Source organism: Numida meleagris, chromosome 1 (genome assembly GCF_002078875.1).
Source record: "Numida meleagris isolate 19003 breed g44 Domestic line chromosome 1, NumMel1.0, whole genome shotgun sequence".
NCBI lineage: Eukaryota > Metazoa > Chordata > Aves > Galliformes > Numididae > Numida > Numida meleagris.
Window position 1 is genome coordinate 89,315,660 of NC_034409.1, and position 24,276 is coordinate 89,339,935.

Sequence of the window (24,276 nt, forward strand, 5' to 3'; positions counted from 1 at the left end):
TAAATCAATGGCTGCACAAAGAGAAAACAGGAAACTACTTAAAACAACCAAATCTTTTAATTAGAAAGCAACAAACATGCAAACAGCAGGTATAGAAATTTATTTGAACCAACGTTTTTACTATAATGAAAGTTACTTTAAAACATTGATCCAAGCTCCCACATTTGCAGGTTAAGGAAAATATTGCACTTTGCATCTCCTAGCACCCCTCATACATGGCAAAACATTTTAAAAACATTTTTGCTTATTTTACTTGCACACTCTCTCAAAGTCATGCACACAGTCATTCAAAAACAGAAGGTTAGGTTATCCAAAAGCAATATCTTAGAATTGCACTAAAGCTCTGTAAGGAAAAATATAATTAATGTCTTGTACAAATTCCATTAACATCTAGGTGCTTGCACACAACTGCCGGTTATTCTTCATCTTCATTTTCATTCTCTTGACCAGATCCTTCTGATCTGTCGCCTTCCAATCGGTCTGTAGGGCACAGAGAAGATTCAGTAAAGAGAACTTCTGAAGTTTTGGGGTACTGGCAATGTAGTATCTCTCTGCGCTATTATACAATGCAGAGTGACTGTGTGTTATGCAGTAACAGAACCATGACAGAAGATGAAGCAGGGATTGGGCAGATAACGCCGTAATGAGAAACAACAGTGACAGCAAAAAGTGAAAAAGAAATGATGAGTCCAAGGGACTGAGGATATTGCTCTGAGGAGCTAAGACTGGAAGAGTCTATTAGAATTAGAAATTTGTATACTCTAGAAACTGCGAAATTGCTATCTGCCACTGTATATGTCAAAAAAATTACTTTTTGATGTAAATATTTAGAGAATGACAGATATAGAAATAGGTGTAGGAACAAAACTGGTTCAAGATGTACCACTCAAGCAACATGCACTGTCAGGTTAAGAAAAACTCCACTCAACAATAACACAAAAAATAAGTGAAATTATAAAAAAAAAAAACAAACCAAAAAACCCCCCCAAACAAAAACATTTACAGCAGAGCTGAAGCACACCACTGGCCTGGATACAGTGGCTTTCCTCTTCTTTTCCTGGCTGTCTGCTCCACGTGAATCAGTAAGAGGTGAAAGAGGAGCAGCAATTGCTTCCAGGCAGAGCTTCCCTCCTGCTTCACCAATATAAAGCTGCTACTCAGCTCAGCCAGTGCTGGACCTTCTCATGTTCAACATCTAGCGCATTTGCCACCTTCATCTACAGTTCCACTAGGTTTTTATCCCATGTGTCATACCAGCCTCCCAAAACCTCCTGTCCCTCCTTCTGTCTCAGTACCACAGAATTGTTACGGTTGGAAAAGGCCTTTAAAATCATCTAGTCCAACTGTCCACCTACCACCAATATTGCCCACTGAATCAGGTCCCTAAGTATTACACCTACACTTTCCTTAAATGCCTCCAGCGATGGCGAATCCACCACCTCCCTGGGCAGCCTGTTCCAATACCTCACCACTCTTTGTGAGAATAAATTCTTCCTGATGTCCAACCTGAACCTCCCCTGGTGCAACTTGAGACCATTCCCTCTCATCCTATTGCTAGTTACCTGGGAGAAGAGGCCAATCCCCACCGCACCACAACCTCCTTTCAGGCAGTTGTAGAGAGCTGTAAGGTCTCCCCTGGGCCTTCTCTTCTCCAGACTGAACAATCCCAGCTCCCTCAGCTGCTCCCCATAACACTTGTGCTCCAGACCCTTCACAGCTTTGTTGCCCTTCTCTGGACACACTCCAGAGCCTCAGTGTCTCTCTTGTAGTAAGGGGCTCAAAACTGAACACAGTACTTGAGGTGCGGTCTCACCAGTGCCAAGTACAGGGAAGATCACCTCCCTGCTCCTTCTGGCAATGCTACTTCTGGTACACGCCAGGATGCCACTGGCATTCTTGGCCACTTGGGCACACTGCTGGCTCATGTTCAGCTGAGCATCGACCAACGCCCTCAGATCCCTTTCCTCTGTGCAGCTTTCCAGACACTCTGCCCCAAGCCTGTAGCGTTGCATGGAGTTGCTGTCACTAAAATGCAGGACCCGGCACTTGGTCTTGTTGAACTTCATCCCACTGCCCTCAGCCCAGTGATCCAGCCTATCCAGATCCCTCTGTAGGACCTTCTTACTCCCAGGGAGATCAACATTTCCCTACAACTTGGTGTTGTCTGCAACCTTACTGAAGATACACTCAATTCCCTCATCCAGTTCATCAATAAAGATACCAAACAGGACTGTTCCAATACTGACCCCCTGGGGAACATCACTTGTGACCAGACGCCACCTGGATTTAACTCCACTCACCACCATTCTCTGGGCTCAGCCCTACAGCCTGTTCTTTACCTAGCTGAGTGTACCTGACTAGGCCATGGGCTGCCAGCTTCTCCAGGAGAATACTGTGGTATCAAAAGCTTTGCTGAAATCTAGGCAGACTACACGAACAGCCTTTCCCTCATCTACCAGGCTGGTCATCCAGTTACAGAAGATCAAGTTGGTCAAACAGGACATGCTTTTCATGAACCCATGCTGGCTGGGCCTGATCCCCCAGTTGTCCTGCACACACCCATGCCGTGTGGTCACACTCAAGATGATCTGTTCCATAACCCAGGTCAGGCTAACAGGCCTGTAGTTCCCTGGATCTTCCCTATGACCCTTCTTATAGATGGGCATCACATTAGGAAGCCTCCAGTCCTCTGGGATCTCTCCACTTGACCAGGAATGCTGACAGACGGTGCAAAGCTGCTTGGCAACCATGTCTGCCAGTTCCCTCAGCACCCTCAGGTGGATCCCATCTGATCTCATGGACTCGTGGCAGTTCAGGTGGAGTACAAGGCCCCTAACTGCTCCCCATCCCAGACTCCCAAGTCAGGAGGCTGAGTAACCTGAGGATAACTGGTCTGACTACTAAAGATGGATGTAAAGAAGGCACTGAGAACCTCAGCTTTTTCCTTATCCTCTGTGGTCATGTTCCCCACAATTCCAGGTTGAACAGTATGGCAACATTTAAAAGATACTGTGCCATTTTCTTACTCTTTGAGGTAAACAAAGAAACAAACAAAAAAGTAGCTGTAAAACGTTGCAAGTCTCACGGTACAGAAGCAGTTCCATAGCACTTCCATTAAGAGGCCAATGAAGAACCCCAGAACCCCAAATGTAGGCAGACAGCTGAAAATCTTGATGGTTCCTCAGCCCATCCACTATTTCACAGATCAGTGTGGGTGGTCAAGTCCTAAAGAAGTCTCTCACCTGCTCTTATGTGATTCAAAGATGCCAACATTCGTAACATAAAAGATGCTGGAACAGTAATAGTGTTTCTGGTTTCTTCCAGCATTAACTCATTACGTGTTATAACCTAGAAGCAGTGAAGGGGAGAAAAAACATAGAAATAAATACAAACAAAATTGTATAAATATTATTTTGATGATACGAAGTTTCTACACATTTACAGTACCCAGAATTGCATTAAGTGAGAATTATTTTAATAATTACTAACAGATACAATTATATCAATTGTACATGGTAAGAAAAGTAAGACAGTGGACTCTGCCTACAGATACCTATGAGTCTATCTAAAGAGTGTTCTAGTAAGATCATCACTCTGTTGCTGATGCCCATGGTAGAAATCGAGACAGGCAGATAAGAAAATCTTTCAGAAATGAGATCTTGCACGAAATAGGGAGGACTGATGGAAGTGCTGTTACAGATGGCAACTATTGCAGACAACAAAGTTCTAGCAACAGCACTGGCCAAGAATGTGGGAAGGAAAAGAGATGAGGTTGCCCTGAACTCCTACCTTCATGCTGCTTGAAACTTCTGGAGAAAATCCAAGGAACGCAGGCAATTATTCTATTCCAGTTCAGGAACATTCTTCAGCTCCATAATTCTTTCTGAACAGATCTACAGCTTTCTAGTTACTTGAAATAGCCATCTCCTACTCTCTTAGTTTCAAGGAAAAAAAATGCTACTAACAAGCACTTTCACTTCTTCTGCCTCCTTTCTTGCTCAGTGTAGCTCCCTGCCATCCCTTCTGCTTTGCCACTAAATTCTAATTCAATACCTTCACCCATCTCTCAGACCACATTTTCTGGTATTGCAAAGCATACAGATTTCTCGGTGGGGAGATGTTCTGACCATTATTCAGTCCTTCCTTGCAGATCAGCTGCTGTAAGGCAGATAACTAACGCATTTCTCTTTTTCCTCTGAGACTCCTTCTTAAGCCTATCATTCTTCTGAGAAAAACACTCGTGCAAATGTCAGCAGTGACCTGTTCTCGTACAAATCAAAGACCTTTTCTGCTGCCATCATCTGCTTACCAGGCACTCAGTACAGCGGACCGCTCCTAAAAAAACCAAACTGAGAAGACAGCACTGCCGCTTCTTTTCCTATTTCAAAAGTATCAATACAGTAACTACTTTTACAACATATTAATGTTTAGTAGTGGATACTTCTAAACTCCAAAGACTCATTCAACTATCAGACAATCAACACTTAAGGATCATTTCACCCAGTGCTACTTTTCTAAAATAATGCCAATGGTTCAAAACTCCCACAGGGATGTTGTTTGTACCTGCTTGTTTTTAAAGGGCTCATGGCTAAGGACTGACGTGCTGCTCTGCTGTTGTTTTTTATTGCTTTGTTTTTAAATAGATATGGCACTAGTAGAGAGAAATAAAAACAAATACAGGCTAGTATAGCCCTTCTGTCCAAGAGATTGTGCTAAAAAATCCATCCTTTCTGTAAGTCATGTTACTCCATAAAATTCCTGATTTGCAATCTTAATGTAAGTCCTTTTAATGTCACAGAATATTAAATAGGATTGATTTTTCCACTCCTTGTTCTTCTGTATATCATTGCATTTCCTTCAGTTTGTTTATAGACAACCAGCACCTTCATTTCTAATTCCTGTCAGTTTTCCTTCTCTATTTGACTGTTCATACTTTTTCCAGCTTTTCTTATACATGATTTATTATCGTATTTTCATATTCTATCATATGCTTTCTAGGTGTGTAAATGAAATACAAAGTGATTCTGTGTGCTGATAAGAAAGTTAGCTGCCATGAAGAACAGCATTCTATTTGTACTTCATTTTTTCTTTAACATTAGATAATTCTGCTAATTCAATATCTGTAATTTGCAGCAAAGACTTCTGTAGAATTGGAAGGTGCAACGTAAGTGAGAAATGGAAGGAAGTTTCTTACCTCATCTGCAAGTTTTCTGTTAAAAATCCTGGATTCTTCCAATGGTGACCAGATTTTTATATCATAGTCGATTCCCGAAGAGGCCAGAACTACAAGTAAGAGTCATTCTAAATGAACTATGTGATTAGACAGAAGCAAAATAATACCAAACTATAAAAGTACAGTTGAAAACTTCATCATCTTTCATGTAAATGTCTTTGACATTAGAATATACAAAAGCAGTGGATACTCTTCTAAAATATGCAAAACATCTTCCAGATCACTGTACAACAACTCTAAGAGAATAGAACTTCCACAGAAAGATCTCAGTAACTGGAAATCTGTACAAGATTAACAATCCTATCATTCAGTAGGATTAGTCAGAAAAAAATCCAAGCTCTTATGCTACTATTTTAACTTTATGCATTTATAGTTAACTATTTTTCTACAGCCATGTAGGCTATGAAAAAAAGAAATAACGCGCATGCTTTCTCTGGCTGTGTCAGAAGTTGCAGAATGGTTCAGATTTTTCATCCAGGCGTCAGACGACATCTGATTCCTTCTGCTACTTCGGTTCATCTTTTCCATAAATATTCCCCCCTGAATACAAACTGATAGAATTCCTATGAATTTTATTTATTCTTCAAATCTCACAATGCCACTGAGTTTGAACACACTTCACTCAATTATTAAACAGAGCAAGTAGAGACCAGATTCAAGTATCATGTCCTAGAATGTTGGCCAACATTTCAGCGACCCCCGTATTTCACTCATTAGTGTCATAGAAAACAATGTACTGGGAAGAGGAACAAGAGATGGAGATTCTTTTTACTCCATCTCAGCTTTCTATTTATACTATGTCAGTAATGTTTTCATTCCATTAAGTTATTGAATGAGGCCAAAGTCATTAGTCCAAGACCAAATTAAAAGCAGTGTTATCTAACTTATATTGGGAAAAATGAACAAGAATTTAATGAAAATCTATCATTACAACACAGTAATGCACAAAGAATTGAAGACTGAGTTTTGAGAAACTTAATACAGATAACCTGAACATATAACCTGTAGAAAGCGACCATCTTACTTGGGTCAAATGGATGAGGCTGAAGACAGTTTACCACATGATTATCAGCTTCCAGCAGCATGAGATGTTCAGCAGTATGGCGATCCCATATAAAAATATGGCCACAGTCTGAACCACTCATGACAAAGTTAGATCCCCAAAAATTGGCTTCCTTTATCTGTAATAAAAAACAAAAACAATTATTTTTAAAACCAGCTTTAGAAACACATCAAAGAGTATAATCTCATTTCTACAGTAACACTGCATCTGAACTTAGAGCTCTGTAAAGGGAGAAAGAGCACTTAAGGAAATTTAAAGGAAACATTTAAAGAAAAACAATCAAAAAAAGAAAACGTAGAAGGTTACAGATCTCCAGAGCAAATTGGCTGCTAACTAAAAAAGGAGAGAAGCTGGGACAGACTCAGCAGTTTGGAAATAAATAAGAGATATTACATTGCAGCTGAAGGTCTACAGAGAATGACAGCAGATGTATTACTTTCCAGAGTGATGAGATACACTGGAGTCAGGGGTGCATGAATCATTTTTTGGGAAGTAAGTCCACTTAAGCAGATGAAAGTAGTAGCATCTCTCCCTGCAAGTGGAACCAGTAATATCATAGTTTCACTTTAAAAAAACAACAACAACAAAATAAACCAGAGATGAGGCATTCTGTTCTTTATGTTGTTCCTATTGTTTTGTTAGGGTATGCGGACAGCTTTGTGAAATGCTTAAAGTGACATGATTAACATTTGTCACATATCAGGAGCTCTTGCATGCTATCAGTGAAAAGTGCTCATGAAGTAAAATAAATTTGGATGTTATTACTTTTAAGAAAACTTAAAAATACACAAGTTGCTGTACATCAATTTATAGGTGGCATATTCAGTGAGTGCCTGCAGTTCACATAGAAGGTCATTCTAGCATTTCGGACCAATTCAGGGAATTTTACATTGCAGTGGCTGGATTAATATCACACAAACTTTGTTTATTTTTAAGTCACTTAGTCGTCAAAAATAATAATTGGATCACCTTTGCTTTCAGCCTACAGCTAACTCCTCTACAGCTTTATTGATAACAAGTCAGTTTGAACCACGATAGTAATTGTAGTTAAAACAGTCAGGAAGGATTTTTCATGTGCTTGTTGGAGAACTATACATTTGAGGGAGGAAATTCTACACCTCTGACAATAAGACTGGTAACTGTACTTGAAAGATGCAAAACTTACTCAGGAATGCCTTGCAAAACAGAAAAAAATAGGAAGAAAATAAAAAAATACTGCATTGCGACCTAAAGTGTGCACATTTGCTCATAAGCAACCACAACTGGGCTGAATGAGCCACTGACTGAAGTATACTGCAGAAAGATTCAAGGTCCTGAGAAGACTTCCAGAAAGCCAGACCCTTCTCACTGTAACCACAGTTTGTCACAGAGCTTCACAATCAGCAAAACGTGCCTAAGTATACTGTACCTAGTATACTATACAGTGATTTACTATATAACCCATTTCCATTTTCCTGGTGTGAAATGCTATAATTCAGGAGGTATTTGTACGTCAAATTCCATAAATATTCTTAGTCTCATCAACATTGTTCTTCTGGATATGATTTGCTAACCAAGCTGTGACCACTTTTCTAATGAAGTCACCATCTTCTCCTTCAAAATGGCTAGGCTGCCCTCTCCTTGATTCTGAGAATTATGGAAAACAGCAAGAAGAGTCAATGACAAGGTAACTAACTTAACTCCTGTTTGACTTGCAAGATTTCCTGGGAGACAAGTGAGAAGGCAAATCTGAACCATCTTCTCTTTGTCCCCATCCCTTCCCTGAAGACACAGTATGGTTATTGGATTATAAAATAACGTATTGTCTAATAATTGTTTATATATACTAGTTCTATTTATACTTATTAATATAACTATTTGTGTTAGCCTAATATTACTGTTATTTTTAAAATACTGTTTGTAAATAATTACCTGTATAGTAATTATTAATTTATTTATTAATTATGAGTTCTGGAACTAATGTAGCTGAAGTAGCCCCATGAAACAGTAATATTGCAGTGAAAATGGTTGTGCAAATAACAGAAATTGCAGGCCAGGAACAAACAGCCTCTTCAGATGCATCAGACATACATTTCCTTGAAATGCAATGCTATTACTACTACACACCTGTAACATTCACAATACTCTTATGACTATAGCCTAAAAGAATGTGGCTTGTTTAACTTCTGAACCCCTAAAATAGAAAACTAGAATAATTTTTAAGAAACAACTATGTTAAATCCAGAATAATCTTTCTGTGTCAAGACCTTTCTCTCTTGCCTTCACCGTCTGAACATAGTAATCCAAAGGACGTCAAACAATCAGTCTGAGCAGACAAGAACTGGTCACTTCCTTCACTAATGGTTGTAATCTTCAGGAATCACTTCTGATTCTACATAAAGTAGGATGTCATAGTAACCATTGTTAAACTATTTGAAGAACAGGTCAGGCAGCATTATCTTTCTCACTCTCCATCTTCCATGTCAACCACAGAATAAGAGGTTAGATGGGATGGCAGAGGGAGAAGGGATGCTCCTTCAAGAACAGTCAAAGCTCAGTTACAATGCCCGAGCTGAAACCTTCAGAACAATCTGGGCTGGAATTTTAAAATGTAAACCCACACAAAAGATTACACTTTAAACAGTTATCAAGTTTAAAGGGCATTAGTTTTTTTAAATTGACCTACGCTGGAAGAGATATATGAACAGAAATTTCCCATAGAGCAGCTTTCAGAGTTCACACAGATGATGTTCAATCCTGGAAGTACAGCATAAAGTAATTTCTTAATTTTTAGTAATTAAGAATATCTCATACAAAAGAGATAGAAACCTGAGTATGAAAGAAGGCAAAAGACCATTTAGACAGAATTCTATTATGGATTTTTTTCCAGGTAACACATCACAATGAAGCTCTCAACTAGGCAGTTGAGAAACCCTTGGGGGTTTCCCCTCAAGGCAGCACCTTCATCCTTTCTTCTTGCACAGCTTTTCCAGAAAACACACTGGAGGAAAGGACAGACACAGTCTCGTTCTGTGCCTTGACCCAGCTACGCTGATTTAAAAAATGCCATGACAAAGACCCATACTAGTAACCATTAACACAATTAAAAACATGCACCGTATTTTCAGCATAAGTACATCCAGTATCAAATTTCAGACTTAGGATCTTGCTAGGTCTTTGTCTATAGAGTACGTTCCTATAATACAGTCGGTACAATAATGTCATCTTTATAGCTAAAAATAAGCCAAGAAAATGGCATTTCTGGAATCTGTACTCTAGCTAATATTTTCATCTTTTTGCAGTTTTTGTCTTATAGGTCTCATCTTTTTATTTTTCTGTTACATACAAGTGCATCCCAAACATCCATAATAATAAACAACCTTATTTTATTCTCAGTCCTTCCTGCTTTCTTTGTATTTTCTTATGTATCTGTTTATTTTACATTTGTAATTTTCAAATGACTTAATTTTAGCGTCCCATAAAGCAACAGATTTCAAATTCACATTTAAAATATTTTGTGTTTTCAAATTTATAGATAAGCTTTTGCTGCATGCATACATAGCTTATCTTCTTCTTAGTTACAAACAAATGCTCTACTGAAGAATAGAATTTCTTTGAAGTTAACTTTTTAAAGTGGGAATGCGGGACCTGCGGTGAGAGTAACGAAAGGAAGAACAGCAAATATACGAAAAGAGATGACTAGGACAGGAGGGAAGAGTAGTAAGAAAGAGACCAGAGAAACAGAACTGGAGGTACATGGTGAAAGACAAATTTTGAAGAGAAAGAAGTAGAGCTTGGGCTCACAAGATCATTCTTTTCCTGAGCAGATAGAAAGAAACACGAAATCCCACCCCCAACCATCACACACACTGCTGCTATCGTTCTTTTCAGATATTTTGCTTTCTAACAAATACAGGAATTACACAAACTATGATCATTAGAAGTTTTTGTAAGACTGCCAAATTAAACTTTCAAAAGTAAGAAAGCACCCAAATGAATTGATTTGCATGCCTGACCTTAGTTCATTCCTCTTATACGTGTATGTATCAAAATAATAGATGTCTATGTAATTGACAAGACAATTTTATCCCCAGGCAGCTCAAGTGTATAGGAAACAGAGAAAGCGTATAGAAAGTGCGTTCTCTACACTGCCTCCTTCACAAATTTAAATGGAAATCAGCTTTCTTCTTGCAGGACGGAGGGCATCCATGAGAAAAAACAATAATTAAAGTGATGTTTGCCACCACAGAAACAAACTTGTCAGTCTTCTACTGCATGCATCCCTTGTCAGAGGTGCTCATGTAAAACAGAAGCTAAAGCACCAAACCAAATTCTACAGAAGCCAAATAACAACGTGCATGAAATAATCTGTGCAAAAACACATACACAGACGGAGACTAAATTAAGACCACTTAGGCAAGCTTAGTCTTAATATCTCTGAACTAAGTGCTTGATGGTATGACTTTTAAACTAATGCAATTTTGAGTAATTATTTTGTGAAATACAGTGCAAGATCTTGTCATTAATCAATTTTATTCTAGGCTTTATTGTTTTATGCTTACTGAAATATGCTTTTATTGAAGTATTTTCCCCCCACTGTAATCAAGGCCTTTCATTTAAACTCTAGAAAACTGCTCTTGGAGAAGAAAGGACTACTCCTCAGATCATCTTCAAAGTAAGACACCTACTACTTCTACAGAACACCGCTCAGTATTGAGAACTTAATGTCTTCGAAGTACTGTAAAAAGACAAAAAAAAAGAAACAGCAAGGAAGAAAGCATTTGTTTTTCACGCACCACTGTTCTAAAAACAGTAGCTGCATTTTCCCTAAAATATAGCATTTTATATGAAAAAGGCAGGGTATTTAATACTGATATTAAAGATTAATAACTAGCAGAAATTCCTTTTTTTAAATTCACATATATCAAAGCTTTTTGAAATTATTATTGAATCCTCGCTTTTCCTTTCCAGTCTCTTCATAATTTAATCATTAATTTCCCTTTAAAGAGCTTGGAAGGGAACGTGAGGATCCAATAATAATTTTGAAGGCAGTCATATTTTACACCACTTAAGCTGACAGATAAGTACCTGAGATTTCTAAGGAACCTAAGGAGAAAATCAAACTGCTGAAAACTTGATTGTCTAACACGGTGACACACCAGCCATGCTGATTTTCATTTTCATTTAGAGCAAATTATATGACTTCCAACTGAATATACAAGTGGAAGTGCTTATAACGTCCTTTTTGGAAAGCTTACAAACATAACACCCACACTAATGCACTCCATACAAAAACCTTTGGCTCCAAAAGCAAACAAAGCATTTGTACCATTGTTCGGGAGTTCCGATGACCTTTATAAACCATCTTTATTAAAGGACGTCTAATGTTCAAAGTCTCCAGCTCTTCCATTTCTTTTCTTTCCTTCCTCCTTCTGAAGAGCTCCTGAATACGGGCAACAGCAGATCGTCTACGAATAGTACACAAAGAGAACAGTACTGAAACACCATTTCCAAACATTGAAATGGGCTATCAAAACAGGGCTATAAGATAATAATTAGGCACTCAAACACACTCTCCATAAGTTTGGTACAAACATCCACACTATCCCAAATGTAAAACTGCAGACTTTTAAAGATTTCCATCCTGGCTTAGAGCAAGAACAGCATGCAAGACGGTGGACTGTCAAGTGATGCAACATTTTATTGCCTCTCTGAAGTACAAACATCAGGTGTTGGCAAAATTCACGTGCTATTTTATTAAGTGCTAGAGATATACTCCAAACACAATGAGGTAGCAAAACTCCGAAGTGAAAAAATCTATGCTAATACAGACATTTAAAAATGCAGAAAGCTATTAAGGATCTAGTGTGCCTTACAGTGTGATTTGTTCGTGGGTTTTTGTGTTTGTTTTTTTCTCTCTCAAATTTCATGAAATACATTTTTCTTTGCTATTTCCTTATGACAAAGCTCCAGGCTTAAACATCTTCTAAACATGGCCCTACTAAGGACAGAAATGATTTGAAATAATTTACAGTAGAAACTACGTCTATGTTAGCAGTGGACCTACAGCAGAAGTCTTCCTAGAATAACAAAGAAAAATTAGCTAAATGATATATTCTCTTTTGTGACTATTTAGTTCCAGGAAACTACTTTCTGATTAAGATGTGAAAAGACCCTGGTGCGATGTTTCTCCTCTTTAGCCCTAAGTTTGCAGATCCCTATAACTCCAGTTATAACCAAACTAACCAAACTCATCACCTGCACCTAGCTCTTCTTTCACTTTGTGTCAGTGTTGCTATTAGCTCTGAGGTCCTGAACACAGTCCAAGGAGAACATCATCCCCCTGGGAGAAGCAGGTACAGATTTTAGCAGAAAGCAAGGAATCTAACTATACTAGAAATATATAGGATCCTGAAAACTAAACTGATCCAGAATTGAACACGCCTAACCTCAGAATGCTGCTAAGCAAAAGCTAGTAGCCAGAATTAGGCTGTAAATTATGTGGTGGTGTTTTAGCTGCTGCTTCTGGATTCTTGCAACAGGAGCCTTTCCCAGAAAAAAAACCTCCAGAAAACTCTGTCTCATAATTATCTCTACCAATGGTCTGCACACTTCTGTTTCATTTTTGTCACAGGAGGAAGTTGGACAATAAAATTAAGATAACTTGTTATCCTACAGCTAGACAAAGATGAAAATGAATCCGAATGATGAATAATTAATACAGAATATGTATGCATTTATATAAACTATCTGCCAAACTAAGACAAGTCTTCTAATATGGCTAAACTTTCAAAGGACATTTTAATACTTTTTTTTTAAAATAGAAATTAGAAGAGATTTGTAAGTATTAGTCAACAGATGCACTCAAGAGTGGGCTAATACACTTATTGGAAATTTGTCTGGAAAACAATTCTATAAAACAGAGTACTTCTGTTTCCTTTGCGAGTTTTCTACCTCCTCCAACTTCATATCTCAGCAATTTTCTAGTTCCACCTTCATACACTACACTAAGTAAGTACGCTGTGATTGTTATTTATTCTAGGTGATGGAAAAAGATGACTGGCACATGATAAACTATATAAAATACTTGCAGAAACCTTAAACAATTATTCACAGACATTTAGCTTTGTACCTATGCTTAAAATGAAGTTGTTTCCGACATAAATTAACAATAATTATTTCCTTTATCAACCACATCAATGATTGCAAGGCTTCAGAAACAGCACACAACTACTCATCACAGGAAGACCCTTTTGGATTTCAAGACCATGCCTACTAGCCATACAACTATTGCTCACTGTGACGCCCATTTGGATTTTGGGATGCGGTGTATTTGTCTGTATTAATTAGTTATCAAAAAGATGAGCAGCAGAGAAGTTGAGAAGTTAAACATCATTAGGTTTGACAAAGCAGGAAACTTATCCAGCTCTTTCAAAAGGGTTACTTGTTAGATTGCATCTAAGAAGTTTTGAGATCAGAGGATGGTGTTAAATAACTAACCAGTATCCCAAAGTAGTTCCTTGATTTATTTTCTTTTGTCTTAGCATTCCTATAAAAATGAATGACCCCACTGAAATTCCCCTAATGCAGACAATGACAAAAAATGTCAAGGCTATTCAGAATCATGCATTTTTTAAAATAAAAGCAGAAACAAAAAGCCATCTTAGATAAAAACGATGTCTTTCATTTAAGTTCCGTTCTGAGTTTAAAATAATCATTTGGGGTCTTATTTTGAACAACATAAACGGACTGGTACTTAGTTATCTTATAAAGTCAATGACTACCTTCAGCATGGAGACCGCAGCCAAGCACATGCGGCTATAACTGTGAGACAGTTATCACGCGTTCTAGTAACATGCTGCAACAAGCAGGAGCTTGGCAGAGGCAAGTCTTCTCCACTACAGATAAATATGAGCATGATCTAATGCTATTTCAGAACACAGTACGTTACAGGAAAAAGGTTTCTCTCTGAGAGGTACTTTTTCTCCGTAACTGAAGATTTTCTGTACATTTCTAAGCCACGCTAACCAACACCAATTAAGAAAACAAATAAAAACATATTTTTCTTGGGTTTTTAATTTATATTTGTGATAAGCAATACCTGTCCATTGCAACATAAAGTTAGGCAGTAGCCTAACGATACGGAGCATCTGGAGGTAGAGAAGGGTGCTGTGCAATTCATCTCTCTTCTGAAGTTTGCCTAAGGCTGACTGTGAGCAGCTGCTTCTCTTCCAAACTGCACGCTCTTCCGAGCACAAATCGCCAGATGTTGAAATTTATGCACGTTGTGTCAACATCCTTCAGGCAGCTCCATCAACTGATAAAACCAAGCTATTTATTCATATTCAGGCATCAAATAGTGAAGATGTATGAAAAATGTTGGATACAAAGTATTATTAATTGTTATGAATTTTATGGAACAAAATGTTATGTCTTGTAATGCCAATGAAACTGATCATTGTTTTCTGTTAGTCACCCTGAAAGTAATGCCTCCTATTTATTTCCACAGAAACCGCAACAACTACGAAGAGCACAATAACGCTACTTGTTAGAGCAAATTCTCAGCTCCAAAAACTATTTTTCAACATAGTTACCACCATTAGCTGTGCATTTTCACCAGCAATGAACAAGAGCCTGCATGCCGCACTCATAAACATCTGCGCTTGCAAAGGTGACCCACTGTTTCACAGCTGCTATGACGATGCTGTTGCTAGGAAAACATTGCCCACACAGTCCATCTTTCACGGGCCCAAACAGATGGAAGACAGAAGATGCCAAATCTGGACTATACAATGGGTATGGTAAGACAGTCCAGCTGAGTCTTACAATGTGCTCCATGGTCCCCAGACTGGTATGAGGCCTGGAACTACCACGTTGCAAGAAAAAGGTTGTCCTCTTCTCCGGCTTGATTCCAGTCAGAGTGGATAGTTTTATCCAGGTTCCAGGAAATTCAGAAAAATCATCCCTTTCCTATCCCAAAGAATGTGTATCACTTTACCTCCCAAGGGCTAAGTCTTGAGCTTTTTCTTCACATATCACCACTCCATGGACTGCTGTTCTGACTCTGATTTGTAGTGGTGTCAACACATCTCGTTACTGGTAATGATGCAATCCAGGAAACTGTCACCTTCAGCCTCAGATTGGTTCAATAGGTCCTGACAAATCTTCATACAGTGTTCCTTCTGTTCCTGTGTGAGCATTCATGAGACGCACCTGGTGCAAACTTCGCGATATTCCAACATTGTCACCATCGTTTCCAACACACTGAAGCCGATATTCAGCTCCGTATACAGTTCCATGGTTGTAATCTGCTGATTCGTGTGGATGAGCTGACTGAGACACTCTTCTTTTAGAGGTGTGACAACTGCGCATGGCCGTCCAGAATGTGACTTATCTTTGACGTATCTGTCTCCCCCTGCTGATATACACCACCCATCGCCTCACTGTGCTCACATCCACTGTTTGGTCTCCAGAAACATTCACCAAGTGTCAATGAATGTTAATGCAAGCCATTTTTACTCCGTGGAGGAATTCAATGACACATCTTTGCTTCATACACACCTCCATGTCAGACACGACTGCCCCCTCTGCTGCCATCTGTTACACAGCAACTACATGTAATGGAATATGGTTGGGAAGGTTCAACCTCTACTGCCATAACATCTGCCTCCGACGTTGTTTGCCAACATAATAAAACAGGAGGCATTACTTTCAGAGCATTCCTTATAGTTATGTCCTTATACTGTAGGAAATGCTCTGATTTTAGAATAATTCAGTACGACCCACCTTATCTGAAGGTATAAAGCTAAAGTTTTTTTTTTTTACCATATATTGTGCTACCTTTGTGTAAAATCTTATAATAAAATTGGTATGTGAAGACTTGATGAGCACAGTTTTGCCCCTTATAATCAGCCAGATTCAAGTCTTCAAAGTTGTTACTAATATTAATTATCAAAAGCACATTTAAATTAAGCTCTATGTGAATTGAATAGGCATTCACAGGTGCAATCATATTCTTTCAATTATATGGCCAGAAAAATGGAAAAGATGCGAACTTGTAAGCTAAGAAATCTTTTGAAGGAGAAGTTTTTGTCACACAGGACATTCTCTGTATGTTTAGGAATTCTGACATCTAATAAGGATTTTAGAAAAAAATATATGCAATTTGCACAGTTAAATAACTAGTTTGTTATTAAAGCACATTATTTGTCTTATAAGTAAAACATCATTCTTCTTTAAAATATATTTTTGAGAGCTGCAGACGATAGCTCCCAGTGTATGTTACTCAAGATTTTCTGGCTAACTAACCATTCATGTTTTAAAACAACTATGCTTACTTGTTAGTTAGAAGAGTGACTAACCTGACATCACAATTAACCACCAGCTGAATCTGCAGACAGTCTACAGGAATTCTGCTAAAAACATTCTTGTAGTAGAGGCCCAGGTGCAGCAGCTGTCACAGAATTAATCTGGTACCTTGGATAACTTCTTTCCAACACCATTATTGCAAATTGACCATCTCTCAAGTTCAGCTGTAGCAGTTGATTATGGAGCTCAGGTGTACTTCTTTTCTTTTTGCGTTCCTCTTGTCTCAGCTTTGATTACTCAACTAAATCAGCACAGAACCCTCCAGTACAAAGGATCTTTGTCTTTTAAGGTTTCCGAATTCACTAAAACACACAGCCATACATTGTCTGGTTTTGCTAAGTTCCAGGAACACTGCTTCCTTCTTTTCTGCTCTTTGAAGTCTTTTTTGCTGTTGTTGCCATCTTCTCATTTGAACTATTTTTCCCATCAAAAACAAATGCAGGCAACCTAAGGCTGATTGCCATTACCTTAGAAGCAGTTTCTCTGATGCCTTATGGTCAGTTCTTCACCGACCATGTAGACGAATCCAGCTGCCTGCTACCACGTTCTTGCCCAAGAATTCCTACCACGTCTCGTAACAAATAAGCTGTCATCAGCAAAGTCAAATCCAGCTCAGGAAAGTGACTAACTAGTAAACTATATTAAAACAGATCCTGTTTCTGAATATCAATATTTGATTATGTTTCTGATTTTAACTACCAAATACCCATGGTCCTATGGAAGCCTCTGATGCTAGGAAAGAGATTTACTACTACTGTTAAATTTCAAGCATTAAGAAGGTTCATAAACATGGGCAAAACTGTCACGGTAACAGCCTACTGACATCCTAAAGGCAAAAATTTATTTCTCTGTTGATTATACAGAACAAAATGTTTACCCAAATGCCTTCCTAAGTCGTTTCCTGGCCCTCTAACACAGCCAGTCTTTCAACATTCCTCAGCTGCAAACCTTTCTAAATTTTCATTTTTCAAAAATTCTGACATTCTACAGAAGAACAACATCTGAAATCAGAGAAAAGTGTACTGGAAAAAAATTCTATGCTGAATAAATCATTCATTTTTATATTAAATTTATAGCATATGAAATCATTCTTCCCCTGGGCATTACTGAAGAGCTAAAGAACTTCATGGTAAACATGTCTAATACAGAAAGAATGCCTATCGTGAAATTTATGTGCAATACAGCAAAAAGTACACAGACTCCTGAATCCTTACAAATATTGTTGTGTTAAATTTATGTATTTCAATTACAGATAAGTTTGAAAGATAAGACAGTGAAATACGTGCCTGTGGTATTTTCCTCTAAGCATTTAAGATATAGGACTCAGGTGAAGTTTTCTATGAAACAACATCCTATGCCTTTTCCTTTCCAGCCACACAAAGACAGTATGTTAATTTTCATCAGCAGCATTATTTTTCTCCCTGTTTTCTGTATTTCCCTAGACTTTAGCATTAAATCACAGATCATTTCTCCCTCTTATGGCACACGGCCAAACACAGTTGTCCAAACCTTCTATGTTCTTATAACTAATTCACTCACGTATGTCAGTGAGGAACATGAGATCAAGTAACTTTTTCATGTAACCTCATTATATTTTGCACTTTTTTAATAAATATGTATTATCAAGTATACCTTCGATAATTACATCTTGTTCAGGGAAAAAAAAAGATGTAAATTCTTATATTTTTTTCAGAACTGGGTGTTCTCTAGTGCCAGACAAAGCAGATCAGCAGTGGCACATGCAAATTTAACACATTCTTCAGCAGCTGAATAAAAAAAGGGTATTTGTTTTTCACAAACTTAACACTTTACAAATTCCATTAATTTCTATTGCACACAATAAAAATGTTAGTATGTCGTTAGATGTATACGCTGCCATTTCTTTTCCATTTCCATGCAAATTCATGCAGCTAAATATAACTCACAGCATTTAAAGTATAGCAATTCTTAAAATGCCAGTTAGATACAAAAAACAAGAACCTGATAAATCCATTATACAGAAATAATAAGAGGGGGGGAGGAAAAAAATCAATTACCTCATTATTCTATCACCTATCGCTGTTCCTCTGATATTATATCTAGTAAAGGGAACAACAACTGAAGTCATTCAAAAATGCTGGATATCATGTTTTTAAAAGGTTAGCATCCATTACAAAATGTGTTCTACTTCTTCCAACTGAGGAGATCTGTGCTCCTCAACGTGTTAGTATATGAGACTATTTCAATTTCAGCAAAAATAATACTCAGATTACATATTAGTACACAAAGTAGATCCTATAAAATGCAGTAATTTTCATAGATTATAGCAGAAACAGAAGCAGCTGCATTATCATTTCAATTTTACGTTTGCATTTGTTTCAAATTTTGATCTACTAGTTTAAAATCTTCCAGAGTTAACCTCCGCTCAGAGATCAGCTTCTGTCAAAGTCTAGATAAAAGTGATTAAGTCATTTAAGAAGGAAAACAGCCCTGAAAGAGTTGTATTGACTACTTTGTGAAAATCCAACTCAGTCAGTTAAAAACTGCATTCTCTGTACATACATCTTTCTTAGATTCCTCACTCTGCCTCACACATTACGAAGGACACTGCTCAGGTGAGCCATTCATCTCTGTTCCAACTATATTTGCTACACTTACTAAGTTTTAATGAAGATATGCCATGGACCTAGTTTAAGACTTCAAAACCTGCTTATGTTATCATATTTCTAAGACAAATGATCATTTGTTGTGGCTTTTTTTTTTTTAATTTAAAAACACTCTGGGCAGTTCCTTATGCATTAAAAAGAATGTGTATTGACTAGCCTATAGTCAATCCAAAATATAGGATTCTTTTAGTCACTGATCTCCACCAACCCTATAACGATGTTCAGAAGTTGCAGAAATGCTGAAGGAAAAGAGATGTCACATTCTCAATTATTACTTTCAATGAATCCTTCTATGTCAAAACTATGCCAACCTGATTCCTAGTCAATATTCAGTTGACTTAACCAATTTATCAACCTACAAAGGACTGTCATATTTCTACATATTTTGCTGCTAGTATTTTAGGCCTTTTTCAAAATACTCATGTAGGTGCAGATGTTGTGTTTCTCTGTCACACAGTCTTTCGTGGCAGTTCAACTTCAGGTTAGTTGGAGACAAAGTTCCATCATTGTGTTTTGAGACGCAACTACAATAAGAGTTTATGTCCCTTGTATCAATTCTTAGATTGTATAAGCGAGATAAAATTCTTGGTTTGAACACATTAAAAGTTGGAATCAAACAACGAAAGTTCTGCAAACATTAGATTTGCAAAATGGATGAAAAAAATCTGTTCATAAATCTGAAATCTACATCCATTTTACTAAAAATTGTTTGAAACCTGCAAGGTTGATGCAGCAGAAGTTCTCCACTTATTTAACTTCAAGTAGTAGCGTCAAAAGAAGTATCAAATGGGCACTTCAGCCACTTCTTGTCCTTAAGAGGAAGTTCACGATTGCAGAGTACAGGCTCAGAAGGCTACCCTCCCTTTCTCAGTGGAGAAAGTTTTACTTTACAGTGGAAAGCTAAGGCAGTTTCTTTTATCTACATTTCCCCATCTGTGGAGTTTCTCCTCTACATAAACAATAACTAGTTATTAGGTATGGAGAAAAAAAAAGTAAAAAACTCTAGAATTTGCTCCAGACAAGAACTAGCAACATAGTCAAAACTTTTTTTTTTTTAAATTGTTTCAGAAGGCTACAGTCTATTTTTTTTTTTTTGTCCCAGAGGAAAAAAAATTCTTTTTTTGCCACTGTGTAAATTAGGTTTACAAAAGTTACATTATTGCAAGATTATCTTACAACCTTCTCTGGAAAGGAAGAACAAACAAAACAAATAAAAACCCAATACCTCCTAGATATTCTAGAGAGATGAAATCTACTGTATTACTTCTGCAATAATGACATTAATTATGTCATATAGATGACACATGGGAAACTCGATAATTAAGTAAAACCGGAGAAGATGAGATTTAGTAAAGGAATTGTTAGGTAACAAATCACTAAGTGAGAAAAGAGAGAATGTAAGCCTATACTGGAAGAATACTGGGTGGAGTTACTCACCAGCCTTGAAGGCAATTTGTTTAATGTATTGCTAATGATCTTTGAGCAAAATGTAGGAATGTACTCATGCTGTGCATTGGGAACATGAAATTGGGTAATTTTAAGAATATAGGACTGTAGGACCTTGAGAACAGTCGTATACATAGGAACATTATCCTGCTGGAAATGATGAAGTAGGAAAGACTTCAGTAATCTGAAGACAAAAAGCCACCACTATGAGGCAGCCATAGGCAAGAGAGAGAAAGGATGTAACTACATCCCATTGGTACCACAGAGAATCTTCCCTAGAAAAAGAGTAATATTCATACCATTATTCTTAGCAACATCCAAGCAGCTCAGTGTGCGTACTTCTGGCCTACCAGATTCGAGAAAGAGGTGGAACTAGGAAGAGCACAGATGGGAACCAGTACAATCCTGGAAGAATACTAGATTTTACTTCTAAGAGTGCAGAAAATCATAGCGCTCTTTAGTCTAGCAAAATAAAGCCAACAACAGGCAGGATGAGCATCATTTAAATGATGTTCATCCTGTTCATCCATGCACTGGGCATGGAAAAACAGTTATTTCAAAGCACTATGTTAGCACAAAACAAAAAGACTAATTATAGTCAACTTATACCCATTATATTAGGAATGTTTTGAAGCAACTTCCCACTCATTAAGGCATCAGGGGGATTTTATGTAAGGGATATGTAAGTTTATAAAACGGATAATATGCTATAAGATCTGCTGCAGTAGTAGAGAGGACTTCCAGTTCCTTTCACTCCTTTTCATGAGAGATATAAATACTAAGAGGGCTTACAGCTAGCCCTTAAGACCACCAGTGCCTAATCTCTCTCTCTGGATATCCAAATTTCTTTCATTACTCATAGCTTGTCTCACTTTTCTTCAGTATCTCAGAGGGCATTTAGAAACTCCTGAAACCAGAAGAATTGGAGGGGAACAAAGTAAATACGTATCTGAGTAGTTAGAAATGAAACTTGAAAAATTCCCTGTTCACACATAAAAAGAAGTGGAATAAAATGAGGTGGTCGGTTTAAGCCTGAGTAATGAAAGCCTGGAGGCAATCCTAAACCAGTATCGACTAAACAGTAGCTTTTGTTGGTTTTTATATGGGGGAAGAATAAGGGAGCAAGGGGCTGCATAAAGGATTTTAACTGCATTGTTAATTTTGGTGAATGATTTTTCATATATGATAGATTTCAACTGCTACAGAAGAAATCTCACTGCACAAACAAGAGGAGAAAAACCAGATGGAGGGCAACTTCATTCAAGATGTCCACACTGGTGGGAAACTGTAACAGCTACAGGACACTAGGAAGTATCATTCTTATTACATTACTACAAGAACTATTATGTAATAGAGCCAATATTAGGTGCATGAAGAGAAGCTAAGAATCCTAAATGAAAGCAGAAATGAGATTAAAATTGCAGAGTTTTTGACAGCTTGCTCTTCATCCACTACATTATAATGAACGTTGGCATTGCAGTAGCAACTATTTCAGCCACAAGATATTTATCTGCAATTCAAGTTTATTTAGTATTGTGTGAAAAACTAACAGTTAAGACAGAATCTGTACATAATGACTTTTTCATTAAAAAAATCACTTACTGAATTATTTGTGCTATATAATAAGCAACCACTGCACTCTGTCACCACTGACCATGTAAGTTGCTTATGACTGTTTTTTCTTAAACTGCAAATTATTCAAAACCTTTTCTGCACTCAGTTATTAAAGTCCTTCAGAGTATTTAACGAATATACATTGTAATGTTTCCAGTAAAGAATTTGTATTATGAGCACAAGGAATTAATAGCAAGATAATACTGCCTTTGAAGAGGACAGGAGTAAAGCTAAGGCATCTGACACTAGGTTATATAATATCTAAAATAAATAAAAGATATTTTCTTAACTCTAAGGATGTTGCTTAAATAATTAATGTAACTTTTTATAAGTAAAACAATTGAAATTAGTGAACAAAGGTATTACAAAAGCAATACTAAACTGCGGACTAAGTTTACCAAATGATCAAACAATAATGTATAGGTGTTCACATTTTAAAAAGAAAAAGAATATACAGCACTTATTAAATGCACCTTTTCTTGGTGATGACAACCTTCAGTAAAACACTGTTTTTACTGCTATACATAGACATTCAACAACTGAGAAGAGAAAAAGGATTACAGTTTCTCCTTCAGAGAATAAAAACAAGGATGATTGATCCCATCTGTCTTAATGTATGTACTACACAAAGACATAATATTGATGAACAACAACAGTGAACAGCTCTTGTTTTGTCAAAGAAAAAAGACCCAAAGTGCAGTTGAAAAAGAAAATGTAGGCCCCTGTGCTGTAAATACAATTATACGAACTTTTGACTATTCTCACTGGAGTCATAATTATCAAAAGTAAACAGCAAATGTTTAGCCTTGGGATATTCAGCAGGCACAAAAAAGCACAGACAGGTTATTAGGTGTGTGGAAGCTTGCCTGGCTAGGAGGAAAAACGTAGCTATATGTATCTTATACATAGGCAAATTAGGCTCAGCCATCATGCTGGTCTAGCTATCAAAACCAACTTTTAAAATTAAGGATATAAAGCATTGGCCTCTAGTACTTCCACTAAGAGAAAAATACATTTTGCCAAGCAATAGCAGAGACAAGTATTCCTCTAACCTGTGCCCTGGTCCTCCTCGATACCTTGCCCCTGGGATCAGAACAGGATCATCATCACTGTCATCAGTTTCTTGGAGAGCTGAGGTTCTGGTAGAACAATCTTCTGGAGTTGCAAGCCCTGAGGATTCCGGGTGTGGCTGAGGTTCATCGTTTGCACTAAGCAAGTTGGCAGTGGATTCAGCACTTTGACTTGAAATTTCTTGATTTGCACTTTTTTCAGAAGAAGCTTCTTCCTCTACAGTTCTGGAGACAGTCTCAGCACTGGGATCATTTTCTTCTGGTTGGATTCCAGAATGCTCAGTAACAGGTTTATCTGATACAGCTAATGGAAAACACCGGTTTAATTATTACAGCCTATTTTAGAAGTCAATATAAATGGTCATAACAATTACATTATGCATATTGAGGTTATATTAGAAATTTAGTTTTTTCCACTCTCTACATCCTCACATAACAGTATTAGCACATATACATACTTTCTTCTGTTGTCTCTACAGTTTCATCTGTAGTTTTCAATTCTTCAGCACTTGTGTCTTCCTTGTGAGATTCATCAGGAACTCCTGAATTAAACAACTTGATATTAAATTGCATGATTTCACTTAGATGCATACCTAGCAATCCTACCTACTAGTAGATGGTACCAGCAGCCCCAGTCCAAACCAATGAAAGCAATGCCCTGCAAGTTCTGTATCTCACTTTACTGTGATCTTACCTATTAATTGTATAAAGTCAGTATATTAAAAAAACCTCTTTCTCTAGTTGCTCAGGTCAATACATAAACAAAGAATAAAGTATTTTTGTCCCTTAATACACTTGTATCCCATGCAATCAGTATTTAAGCGTAGAACTAGCAATATTACTCTTCAAACAGATGAC

General features: G+C 37.4%; 1 protein-coding gene across 6 annotated transcripts in view; it reads right to left on the reverse strand.

The window, feature by feature from the left end:
- DCAF6 (DDB1 and CUL4 associated factor 6) overlaps positions 39-24,276 on the reverse strand; it is a 77,280-nt gene continuing 53,042 nt past the window's right edge. For all 6 annotated transcript variants that reach the window (XM_021401878.1, XM_021401869.1, XM_021401858.1 and 3 more), the window contains 7 exons: positions 23,877-23,960; positions 23,401-23,722; positions 11,605-11,743; positions 6,258-6,414; positions 5,195-5,283; positions 3,243-3,348; positions 39-480 (listed from right to left, as the gene is read on the reverse strand). In XM_021401878.1, coding sequence (XP_021257553.1) covers positions 416-480; positions 3,243-3,348; positions 5,195-5,283; positions 6,258-6,414; positions 11,605-11,743; positions 23,401-23,722; positions 23,877-23,960 — 962 coding nt within the window. In that variant the 3' untranslated portion in view covers positions 39-415. The remainder of the gene's footprint in view (positions 481-3,242; positions 3,349-5,194; positions 5,284-6,257; positions 6,415-11,604; positions 11,744-23,400; positions 23,723-23,876; positions 23,961-24,276) is intronic.